The sequence below is a fragment of the Gobio gobio genome, assembly GCF_949357685.1.
Source record: "Gobio gobio genome assembly, chromosome: 13".
In the NCBI taxonomy this organism is placed as follows: domain Eukaryota; kingdom Metazoa; phylum Chordata; class Actinopteri; order Cypriniformes; family Gobionidae; genus Gobio; species Gobio gobio.
This window is the reverse complement of record NC_137106.1, coordinates 22888776-22901270: the sequence shown is the minus strand read 5'-3', so window position 1 is coordinate 22901270 and position 12495 is coordinate 22888776. Positions and strand designations below refer to the sequence as shown.

The window sequence follows — 12495 nt, the reverse complement described above, 5'->3', positions numbered from 1 at the left end:
CATATTATTTTTCCTGCATTTTCTCCTTACGTTTATTCTTTGATGACTATTCATTTATTATTGGATATAAGTTATTAATAATATTATAATATGTAGGGTGAATTCAGGGTGATTGGGACACTTTTTGGCATTGAGATGACTTGGAAAAAGTGTCCCAATCAACGCGAATTATAATATATAATGGACTGCATATATATATATATATATATATATATATATATATATATATATATATATATATACATATACATATATATATATATATATACATACATATATATATATATATATATATATATACATAGAGTCCTGACCTCCAACCGATAGTCCTGACCTTGGTCTCCTCGTCCAACATCAGTATATATATATATATATATATATACTGATGTTGGACGAGGAGACCAAGGTCAGGACTATCGGTTGGAGGTCAGGACTCTATGCAGGCCAGTCAAGTTCCTCCACACCAGCTCGCTCATCCATGTCTTTATGGACCTTGCTTTGTGCACTGGTGCGCAGTCATGTTAGAACAGGAAGGGGCCATCCCCAAACTGTTCCCACAAAGTCGGGAGGATGAAATTGTCCAAAATGTCTTGCTATGCTGAAGCATTAAGAGTTCTTTTCACTGGAACTAAGGGGCCAAGCCCAACCCCTGAAAAACAACCCCACACCATAATACCCCTTCCACCAAACTTTACACTTGGCACAATGCAGTCAGGCAAGTACCGTTCTCCTGGCAACCGCCAAACCCAGACTCGTCCATCGGATTATCAGACAGAGAAGCGTGATTGATCACTCCAGAGAACACGTCTCCACTGCTCTAGAGTCCAGTCTCCTCTGCATCCGACGCTTTGCATTGGACTTGGTGATGTAAGGCTTGGATGGAGCTGCTCAGCCATGGAAACCCATTCCATGAAGCTCACTACACACTGTTCTTGAGCTAATCTGAAGGCCACACAAAGTCTGTAGCTATTGACTCTGCAGAAAGTGTGTGTGTCTGTGCACTGTGCGCCTCAGCATGTGCTAACCCCGCTCTGTCATTTTACGTGGCCTACCACTTCGTGGCTGAGTTGCTGTTGACCATGGAATATTTAGAAGTGAGGAAATTTCACGAATGGACTTAACCTATCACGGTACCGCGCTTGAATTCACTGAGCTCCTGAGAGCGACCCATTCTTTCACAAATGTTTGTAGAAGCAGTCTGCATGCCCAGGTGCTTGATTGTATACAACTGTGGCCATGGAAGTGATTGTTACACCGGAATTCAATGATTTGGAGGGGTGTCCTATACTTTTGGCAATACAGTGTTATATACAGTATATATATATATATATATATATATATATATATATATATATATATATATATATATATATATATAGGGCCAATATTGTGTGTGTGTGTGTGTGTGTGTGTGTGTGTGTGTGTGTGTGTGTGTGTGTGTGTGTGTGGACTGCAAATCCCTACGTTATGGGGACAAAATGTCCCCACAAAGATGGCAATATCCGAAATCCTCGTCCTTGTGGGGACATTTTTTGGTCCCCATGAGGAAAACATCTTATAAATCAGACTAAGTGATGTTTTTTGAAAATATAAAAATGCAGAATGTCTCCTGTGATGGATAGGTTTAGGGGCAGGGGCAGTGTAGGGGGATAGAAAATACGGTTTGTACGGTATAAAAACCATTACGCCTATGGAAAGTCCCCATAAAACATGAAAAAAGTGTGTGTGTGTGTGTGTGTGTGTGTGTGTGTGTGTGTGTGTGTGTGTGTGTGTGTGTGTGTGTGTGTGTGTGTGTGTGTGTGTGTGTGTGTGTGTGTGTGTGTGTGTGTGTGTGTGTGTGTGTGTGTGCGCGTGCGTGCGTGCCTGCGTGCCTGCGTGTGTGCGTGTGTGTGTTACCTTGAATTTTTGGCCAGGTAATACATGCACCTTTAAAATATATTTTTTAATTAAATGCAGAATGTCTGTATATGTTTTAATCATCTTTCTTCTGTCATTTCTTATGCATAACAAATACATTTGAAGATATTTTTTTAAATTCCCTGTAGTAGTCTCTCAAATAGCAAAATCTGTTTAAAAAAGATTGCTGTGTGTCACATAGCTGGACATATCAACTTACCAAAAAGTTAAATGTCATGTCAGTTTCCCACATTACACAAGGTTAAGATCAAGATACTGAAGTTTCTCAAGCATAGCCAATGTTTAAGTTCAGCAACAGAATACAGACTAATGACTGTCAGCGATTGTTTAATCTGGTGCATGAGTGATCGCAGTGCCTGTTGTTTTGCTCTGGGACTGTCATGGCCGGTTCGGTTTGATTAATGCCTGTTGTAGTTTTGGGTTTTGAGTACATCTCGAGCTCCACTGCTATTCTCCAAGCACTCTGTGGTACTGCTTCGGGCATTTCCGTTTTGTGTACTAGAACTGGACCCTGCTGACCTGTTTTTCAGTTCAAAGAACAAAACACTGACTCGTCGGACCAGCTTGATTAATGCCTCTCCCTTTCACTCTCTCCCTTTACTTTGCTTGCTTTAAATCACAAAAGTAGCAGCTCTCTTACCTTTATGATAATCATCTGTTGATATGCAGGTGTTACAATGAAAGTGCTAGTCATGTAGAAAAAAATCACTGGCTCCACTGTAACAACTCTCCTTAGCTTCTCTTTCCATGCCGACATATTCAGCTTTGCAGTGACAGATATAGGGACGCGGAAGGAAGAAGGAAATGTCTCTTAATATTAAAGCCGTGTTTGGTAGAGTAAACCCATGTTAATCGTTCATACTGTCCAAAGGGAATAATGGACAAGGGAAGTGTTTTCTTGTTAAAACACACTGTAAGGCTAGTCACATGCATGTCAGCTGGAACAGGAGGAAATTGTCTCTCTCGGCATTCTCTTATCAGGAATTGTTCTACTTTGAGGTTGTAAAAGTGGTTGGCCTTTATATGCCCTATGAACACATCCCCCACAGATTCACACTTCCCCAGCAAAAACAAAGAGTTGAGAGAATCCTGTTCTTCTTTCTGCAGTATGCGTTTTCAGAATGGTAAACTTGCAAAGTGAATGGTGCTACCATTTCCCGTTATAGCAGCAAATATCATTTTCAGTACTTCAGTTACAACATGTCAAATGTTTCTTTGTATTATTTTAGAGTGTAGAATATGAAAAGAGTATGAAAAGAGAATAGTATAGTATGAATCAATAACATTAAAACATTTAGTCCAGTGGTTCTCAACCTTTTTGACTGTTTTTGTCCAAGATAATATTCAAAGAACTTCCTCTCTAAGCCAGGGTTGCCAGGTCCCAGAATAATTTCCTGACCAAAGCTGTCTCAAAACCTGCTCCAAAGGAATGAAATCTAGCCCAATTTTTCTCCTCGTCCAATCACTGTTTACAGCTTCGGGATTCACACAATGGGCCTAAAAATAAACATTTTGATTTTATTTATTTTTAAAATCGTGTTTGGATGGTTTTATATGTACTTGTACACATTTTAGTTTGTACTAGGGATGTACAATTTTTAATCATACACTAATCATGAAATTAAGCATACATCATTTATCTTATTTAATATGCCAATTTTGTCATCATTTGTACCCAGCAAAGTAGACCATCAGATTGAAGGGTGATTCTCACAAAAACTGTATTCTTCTGCAAGCTTTCTTCAAGCTATATATGTCTTTCCAAAAAAAAAAAAAAGCCTTTTCAGAATCCACAGTGTATGTACATTGCAACAGCAAAGAGCTTGGTTACATTTTAGACAAGTTAAGTTGTGAAACCGAACAGGACCACATGTTTGCGCATCTATACACAGAGTTATCACTGGTTTGCGTTATCCATGCTGCCAAGAAACCAGTATTTTTAACAAACTTTTGCTGGTTTCTATTTAAAGGAAGTGAAGTTTCAAACAAACTTAATGTGTTTCCAGGTTTAATACAACAAGCCCCTCCCCTTCTGCCATGTAGGGAAAGTTTACAAAATCTACACAGAACTGACAAAAAGCCCATTCTTTACAGTTTATCATGTAATGCAACATCTAAACAACAATAGTCAGCAAGAAACACATTCCTTAAAGGTCCCATGGCATGAAATTTTCATTTTATGAGGTATTTCAACATTAATATGAGTTCCCCTAGCCTGAATATTGTCCCCAAGTGGATAGAAATGTTGATCGGTGTAAAACCGAGTTCTGGCTCTCTTTCTCTGCCTTTGAGAAAATGACAGGCCAGACGAGCCAATCCTGAAGTCTCCTGGTTTGACGTCCAAGCAGAAACGTTTACCGCCCTTTCCTCCACCCAGAGAATCTGGCACGCCCATGCAAACGCTCGTGAGATCATGGGTTGTGAACGAGTGAATGCTGGCAGTTTCTCAGTGTTTGGATGTACAAATGAAAACAGAAGTCTTTTTTCAGTTCCTTCTGATCTGTGATCAGTGATTTCTTATGTGTAGCTAATTATTTATTATTCGTGCACACACTGCGGCTTCTCTCTCTCCCGACAGAACGGTGTTTTAGTGTTTTCTATCTTGTGAGTCAGTGTTTTTGCACGTCCTCGTCGCGTCTATCTGTTCTTAAATGTGCATACAGTCGGGAGTTTCTGCTTAACATCGGCAGAGCCACATCTTTAGAGATAAACCTCACGCACGCCGAAGCTCGGCCTTCAACATCCCCGACCCCCAGTACTGCATCTGGCCCACAGCGGAGGCACCAAACGCAGCGTGAGATTAAGCAGAAGGGGGGTAAGCGTGAGGGTATCCGGCTAGGCTAGCCAGCTTTCCCCACAATAAACTGGATTACATTCGATTACTGCTGTTGTGTCTTTGTTTGCGCCAGGGACGTCGTTAGGCCTATTTTAGGGGGGCTGAAGCTACCCCAAAATGTTCCTAAGCCCCCCTAAATGATAATAAGAACAACAATAACAATTAGATTTATCAATAACCGTATCCTCATTCATATTTAGATGCAACAAATTATATATATCCAGCTACAAAAAATAGCCGAAAAGTCGGAAGTTGGACAGAAGTACAAAGAGTGTTGTGCTATGAAGATGATGCACCGCGTCTCGTTGCATATTGGTGTGAACTGTGGCAGCTTTCAGAGCGTTGCAGACCGGAGCGCTACTGCAATTAACTGTAAAATAAAAAGGCATTACAAAAAAAAAAAACGATAACTAACCAAATCTGTAATGTGTTTGGCAAAACTAACTTAAATAAAATGATAGATTAAATGTCCTTAGTTTTCGTCTTTATCAATGTCTTTCATAGAGCAAATAGTTCAGCTGCAATTCCTTTCGCTGCCCTCACGCGCGCCCCACACACACACACACACACACACCGCTGTCTTCTTGAGAACGAGTGTTCGACGTTGAGGTTGGTATCTCGTGAACACCTTTACACAATCACACATTAAAAAGTGGTATAAAATATTTTTAATTCAGAATATAATTTTGTCAGTGTGTTAATGTCGACCCGAGATGTCGACCTACTTTAGAAAGTTAACTAGTCGCAAGTTTGAGGTAAAATGCACTTGGGTTGTCGATGTCAAAACACAATATAAGCTGTGATTCAAATATTAAATAATGTTATGTCATTAGGCTATTGTACAGAGTAAATTTGGTATAGGGTGTGAAAATTGTACAGCTGTGGTATTTGTATAGGTTTAGCTCAATTTAGGTTTAGCTGTATATTTGTATTTTAGCTCAAAAATGGGTTGAATACATGCGGTTCTGTGTAATTAAATAGCATTCTGTGGACAACTTATCTTATATAGAGAGGAATTAATTATAGTATGCTATTACTTTTTCATACATTTACATGAGCAGACAGATAGCATTTAAGTCATTGCTTATAGTAACGCATCAGGAGCAAAGTCTGGCCTAAGTAAATTCCCCCATGCAGCTTTGATGTGTCTAAAAGCTAATATTACAGTCACTTTTCTTTAAAAGAGTAGAAATGGAAGAAGAGGATATGTCTGTCACGTTTTACTTGTTAACATCTTGGTTTCTTGACTGGTTGTTGACGTAAGTGTAGCTCTAGATGGGAGTGCAAAGATTTTGCAAAGTTACAAATACCCTGGGGGCTAAGCCCCCCCAGTCTTCCAATCCTAGTGACGTCCCTGGTTTGCGCTGTGTAAGTTACTCAATGCGCGTCACTGACGCTTTTCATATGATTGGAACATATCTAGAAATAATGCTTTAATCAAACTTACTAACTCGTTCATCTCGCTGTAATGGTACATTGCATGTGTTACAAAGTTGGTAATAATGATGAAGACGGACTCTGCGTGACTGGGACTCGTGTTTATTCAGAACTCTCAGATACAAACACAATAAACTTGCGCTGACAGACAGCGCTCTCATAACTCAGTAGTTACTATAAATAACTTTGTTAGCAATCGCTCCGTCTCCGTGATGTCGGTTCGCGAACGAATCATTCTTTTGAATCGGTTCTTTTTAGTGAACCGAATCAGTTCACCAAATCGGACTGAATCGTTCTAAACGGTTCGCGTCTCGAGTCAGCGCTGATCCATAATTTACTAAAGTTACTAACTTTCAGACATGAGTGACAGCCCCTCCGACTAGAAATAAACTAATAACCTGAAATATTCTAGTAACAGTTCACCCTGAACTGAGACATGCTGAGAGAACTGATGAGAAGTGAACTCAGGTCCATCCGTCTCTCTGGCAGCAGCTCGTGCGTCGTAGACCTCGTTAAACCACGCCCCCTCCGCTCATTTCAAATGCAAAGATGTCAGCCAATCACAACAGTGGGCGTTTTTACTGAAGTCTCACAGCAGACACGCCTCTTGAAACAGGGCAGTCAGCCACAGGGCAAACAGCAGTATAGACAAAATGCCTTTTATTTCTAAATTATGACATTTTATGATGTAAAAATCATACTAACAATATAAGTACACCTCAGGAAACACTATAAAATAATAGAAAAATGCCATGCCATGGGACCTTTAAAGTACAGTATCATGTTATGCAACAAGTGACAAATTAACAGAAGTGTTAGCTCTGCCTTGTATTGTAGTGTCCAATAACATGTTATTCACCTAGCTGTATTATTTACAGTATATATCTGAATTATATCGCCCATTAGTCATACTTTTTAAATAAGTGTCAACCACTAATATATCAGATAAGCCGTAATGATCATCTTTCCTTTTTTTCCAATTACGTAAACATTCTTTAAAACAAAATCAATTAACCCAAGAGCCCCTATCTTGTATATAAAAGCATTTTTTGTTCCATTGGCTGATTGTTAAAGCACATAAATGCACTAAAATTTATTATTTTATTTATCAGTGTTTTGCAGTGTAGAGAGATCGCATCTTAATTAAAACAAAACATTTATAACAGTCTTAACACATACACACACACACACACACACACCAATAGACTAATTATAAATGTAATTTGGTAAAAACAAATTTACCCCTCAGATATGACCCTTTATTTTCAGTAGTCACCTCTGTGATTCAATAACAGACATTTTGCTCAGCATCCCAGATGATTTCATTCTGTTTATGTACTTATTGTACCCGTATACAGAGCGTGAATACATGAGCTGCGGGAGAGATCAGAGGTAGCAGGCATGCAATATGGGAATGAATCCTTTTTCACCTGAACTAGTGTCTTTCTCTGAGGCCCTGATATCTGCTGGGTAGAGTTCAAATATTTACACAGGCGCGCTGGCTGAGGAGTCTTATTTGTGTCTGCGCAATGGACGGGTCTATCATAAGGCACTCTCATAGTTCTTCAATATTGCTTCTATCCCCGCTCAAATGTTTAATAATGTTTATCGTTAAACATCGTTCAGCATGAAAAACTCAATACTTGCCGAATGTGAGTGTGCTGTGTCATGTTGTGTACATAAACTGTGCATATGCACATGTTTACATATGCACTCAGGTATAGTGGCAAGAAAAAGTATGTGAACCACTTGCTGAATCTGTGAAAATGGGAATAATTTTAACAAATAACAAAAACAAATTCTTCTGTTGCATAAAAAATATTTGGACATATTCATCCTGTTCAACTTTTGAACAGGATGAAGATGTCCAAATATTTTTTATTTTGTTTAAATATCCAGGGAAAAACACACATTATTGAGAATCAAAGGTTCATAAACTTTTGATCAGGGTGATTTTAATTTTTAAAAAATTACATGCATTTTGTATGATCTCTCTTATTTAGTTAAAATTGTTCCCCTTTTCCCAGATTCTGCAAGTGGTTCACATACTTTTTCTTGCCACTGTATGTACATTTCCTTTGTTCCACATGTCCCATGTATTATTAATCAGCCGTATCTGAATCAGCGTTTGTCAGACGTATAGTGAGAATTAAAGTTGCTATTATAAGTATGATGTTGAAATTGTGAAATATGAAGTCAAATTGCGAGATATAAAACCATCTTGAGAAAAAGTTGCAATTACAAGGAAATAAAGTATGAAGTTGCAATTATGAGTCAAAATTGCGTGAAATAATGTCACAATTGTAAGATATGAAGTCACAGATAAATGCACAATCTTGAGAAATTAAGTCACAAATGTAAGGTATGAAGTCACATATTGTGAGATATAAATACACAATTGTGAGAAATTGTCACATGTCTGTCATGTCCTGTGTAGCACATGTGGTGTTTTTGTATAGCCATGTGCTTGTCTTTGTCATGTTTTGGTATGATGTCATGTCTTTATAATCCCCATGTGTATGCTATTATGAGCCTAAATTATGAGAAATAATGTCACAATTGTAAGGTATAAAGTCATATTGTGATTTAAACACATAATCGTAAGAAATAAAGTCGAAGTTACAAGAAATAATTGCAATTTGAAATTAAGAGAAATTAAATCACAATTATCAGATATTAAGTCAAAATTGTGAGATATGAAGTCACATTACGAAATATAAATGCACAATCTTGAGAAATAAAGTCACAATTACATGAAATAAAGTAGGCTATGAAGCTGCAATTGAGTCAAAATTGTGAGCAATAATGTCACAGTTGTGTTCAATTAAAAGAAATTACATCACAATAATCAGATCAAAATTGTGATAAATAACAACTGAGATTAAAATGCGTAATTGCGATAAATAGTCACAATTACAAGAAATAAAGTGTGAAGTTGCAATTATGAATAATGAGAAATAACTGCAGTTGTGAGATATGAAGTCACATTATGAAATATAAATGCACAATCTTGAGAAATAAAGCCACAATTACAGGAAATAAAGTATAAAGTTGTTAATATGATTCAAAATTGTGTGAAATGTCACAGTTGTGAAATTTAAATGCACAATAGTGAGAAATAAAATCACAATTACAAGAATTAAAGTATGAATTATATATATTTGCAATTATAAGAAATGAAATCACAATTATCAGATTTAAAGTCTAAATTGTGAGAAATAAAAATAATTGTGAGATTTAAAAAAAAATACATAATTGCGACAAATGGCAATTACAAGTAATAAAGTGTGAAGTTGCATTTATGTGTCAAAATTGTGAGAAATAACTTTGCAATTGAGATATGAAGTCACATTGTGAGAAATACCAAACGGTAAGTATAAAGTTGTAATTATAAGTCAGAATTCTGAGGAAAAAAATTTTTAAGATATGAAGTCACATTGTTGGATATAAATGTGCGACCGTGAGAAATAAAGTCACCGATAGCAATTGTGAGATTAATTTGCAGTTGTTAGACATGAAATTGCAACTACAAGAAAAAAAGTTGCAGTTGTGAGATGTGAATATGAGAAATAAAGTCACGTCACCTTTTATATTATTATTATTTCCTTTTATTCTGAGGCAGACACAAGGCACCTTATTAGTTTAAAAAAGGAAGATAATCACCTCCACTTTTTTTCAAATTATTTCTACACTGTTACATAGAATGGCAAGGACCTGACGAGACAGCCATGAATAATGCATGCATATTCTACTTGGTGAAAACTGTAATTGTTGCAAATTACCTCATAAAATTGTAAGCATAAAAGCTCTGTAAAGGGAAACAGTTTTTTTCCCCTAGACCTCGACCACACTATACATTGGGACCGTGTGCTCACGTGCGAAACGCAGTACACTGTAGCTCTCCTGAAGGGTGAGATTAATGGTCTGACCTTCACTGAACAGCCAACGTATTTAGCACAAAGTTTGTAATAGTGCTATAGCAGTAGGTCACATCAGTGCTGCTCTTCTGATGAAAATGTCGCAAAGATGAACCTGGCACACACTCCCAAGCATCCAGTCCTAAAGATAAAGGTTTAAGTGCATCAGAGTCACACACAAAATGAAAGAAATAGGAATACCCTTTCTGTAAACAGACCACTTGAAGCAGTGACGTATATGCAGCCTTTATGAGAGAAAATTATTTTTGTTTTAAAACCTCTCTCACTTGTTTTATGCTTTTCGGATGGGCAGTGAATCATGTCATCTCCTGGTCTTAGTTCACTCCATTTGTTAAGAATTTATTACGCTTTTCTTTTCACTGAGAAAATGGTGTTCTCGGCAGAGCAGATTTTTCTGTCACGCTACAGCACGTTTCGCATGGTTTTCTATTTCCCATCTGCCACAAAACCTGATCTTGACTCCAACTGTATTGCTTTCAATTTATATGTGGTTTCAAATTAAAAACCGCTTCAGCTTTAAATGTGGTAATTGCATTATATTATATGCCAATTATATCATCGGTCAAGGTCTCTGATCTGGTCTTTTCTGCTCAAATGCTTCCATATATTATTTATTTTTTGCTGTGTTAATTCAGACAGGGTGGTGAGGAGGAATGCTGATGCAGTAAGCATTGTACCAGGTCTTTCTCATCATAATTCCCTCTGATCTATCTCTTGGGATTCTGCCTCACCTCTACATAAAACAGTTCCTGGTCTCTCACCAAACTGCATTCACGCTGAGGGTGATAAATCATAAATTCATGTATGTACATGTACTCATCTGTTAGTGTGTTTTTGGTTATACCGTGATGAATCTCCTGTGAGCTGAGTATCTGATGGAGCTTAAACTGTTGATTAGATCTGAAATGTAACACTAAATAAATCCCATTGTTTGAGACGCAGGTGCCAGTTTGGATTTTCATTCCCGTAGGAAGGTAAAATCACGAATGAGATCTCCTTTGGAATTGTTTTTCCTAAACAGAGACTTTGATTGCCCTGAAAACCACTGTAATCAAACATTATTTTGAAAGAAATCTCAGAATTGTTTCTTACTGCGCTCGGATTTGCCAAGACATAAGTCTGTGAACAAAGTCAAAGATTTCTGTAGCTATGTATGTATTTTTTGTTGTTGTTGTTGTTGTCAAATTCTCTCAAAACCATATTATGACCTGGCTTGATTTAGCATTAAGCCCCTGCTGGTTGATGACATAACTACATCATTCTGCTGTAAAAAGATTAAAAAAGAGTTTTCTGATCTATCTATCTATCTATCTATCTATCTATCTATCTATCTATCTATCTATCTATCTATCTATCTATCTATCTATCTATCTATCTATCTATCTATCTATCTATCTATCTATCTATCTATCTATCTATCTATCTATCTATCTATCTATCTATCTATCTATCTATCTATCTATCTATCTATCTATCTATCTATCTATCTATCTATCTATCTATATATCTATCTATATATCATCTCTCTCTCTCTCTCTCTCTCTCTCTCTCTCTCTCAACATTTTAATTAAAGTTACATGAGTTTATATAACCTCTAAAGCAGTTCTTTTTCAAACAAATAAACTGTTTAGCTGTGAATGGATGATGAGCTTCAGTAGATGCATTTTGAATCAAGAAGACTTTGCGCTTAGTCTTGTTTTTATTACCCTCATTTCCAAGTGCTTAGTGTTAAACTAAGTAGAAATGTGCCTTAATACCACCAAATGGATGTCTTATGCTTTGGCTTCATCTTCAAAGGCTTTTAACATTTTTATTACTGCCATTAGCTTCCACCAACTGTAATTATTTCCACAGATGAATTTTTGGTAGATTTCCTGCTAACAGCAATTGTTTTCACTGCAAACACATTCTCAATTTATATCACTTTCTTGACACGCAAGACATTTTCACAGTCTTGAAATACCTAAAGACCATAGCAGTGCATGCACACATTGTGTTCAGTTCAAATAAAGATAAATCTGGTGGCAGACAAGCACAGCGCAGTAGTGTGAAGGAATTATGGGATGTGTTTTTATGAGGCGTACATTCTCAGTAACATTTGGATGCATTTGATTGAACTTAATGTTGTTCAAATGAAGAATAATACTGCAAATGAGTGCTATGATGAAAACAACAAATTATATGAAACAGATCTGCTTAATGTGCTCTAGTTTATTCGGAGCCACACCGACAGTGTTGATGTGTAACATCCAACAAATAATATCTGTCTAGTAGGTGCATCGTTTGATAATGATGTCCAAAAGTACTGTAAGAGGCTGCATTTATGCATGAGCTCAGCCCAAATGCACTGCAAGGTCAGACACGCAG

The 12495-nt window shown here is 37.1% G+C and overlaps 1 protein-coding gene across 1 annotated transcript in view; it reads right to left on the bottom strand.

Annotated features, from left to right (window-relative positions):
- The window catches only part of LOC307135809 (proton-coupled folate transporter), a 51195-nt gene extending 48342 nt beyond the window's left edge, over positions 1-2853 (bottom strand). Inside the window, exon 1 of the mRNA XM_079832488.1 lies at positions 2558-2853. Within this exon, the coding sequence (XP_079688614.1) occupies positions 2558-2674 (117 nt within the window). The 5' untranslated portion in view covers positions 2675-2853. The remainder of the gene's footprint in view (positions 1-2557) is intronic.
- Between the last annotated feature and the right edge of the window lie 9642 nt (positions 2854-12495).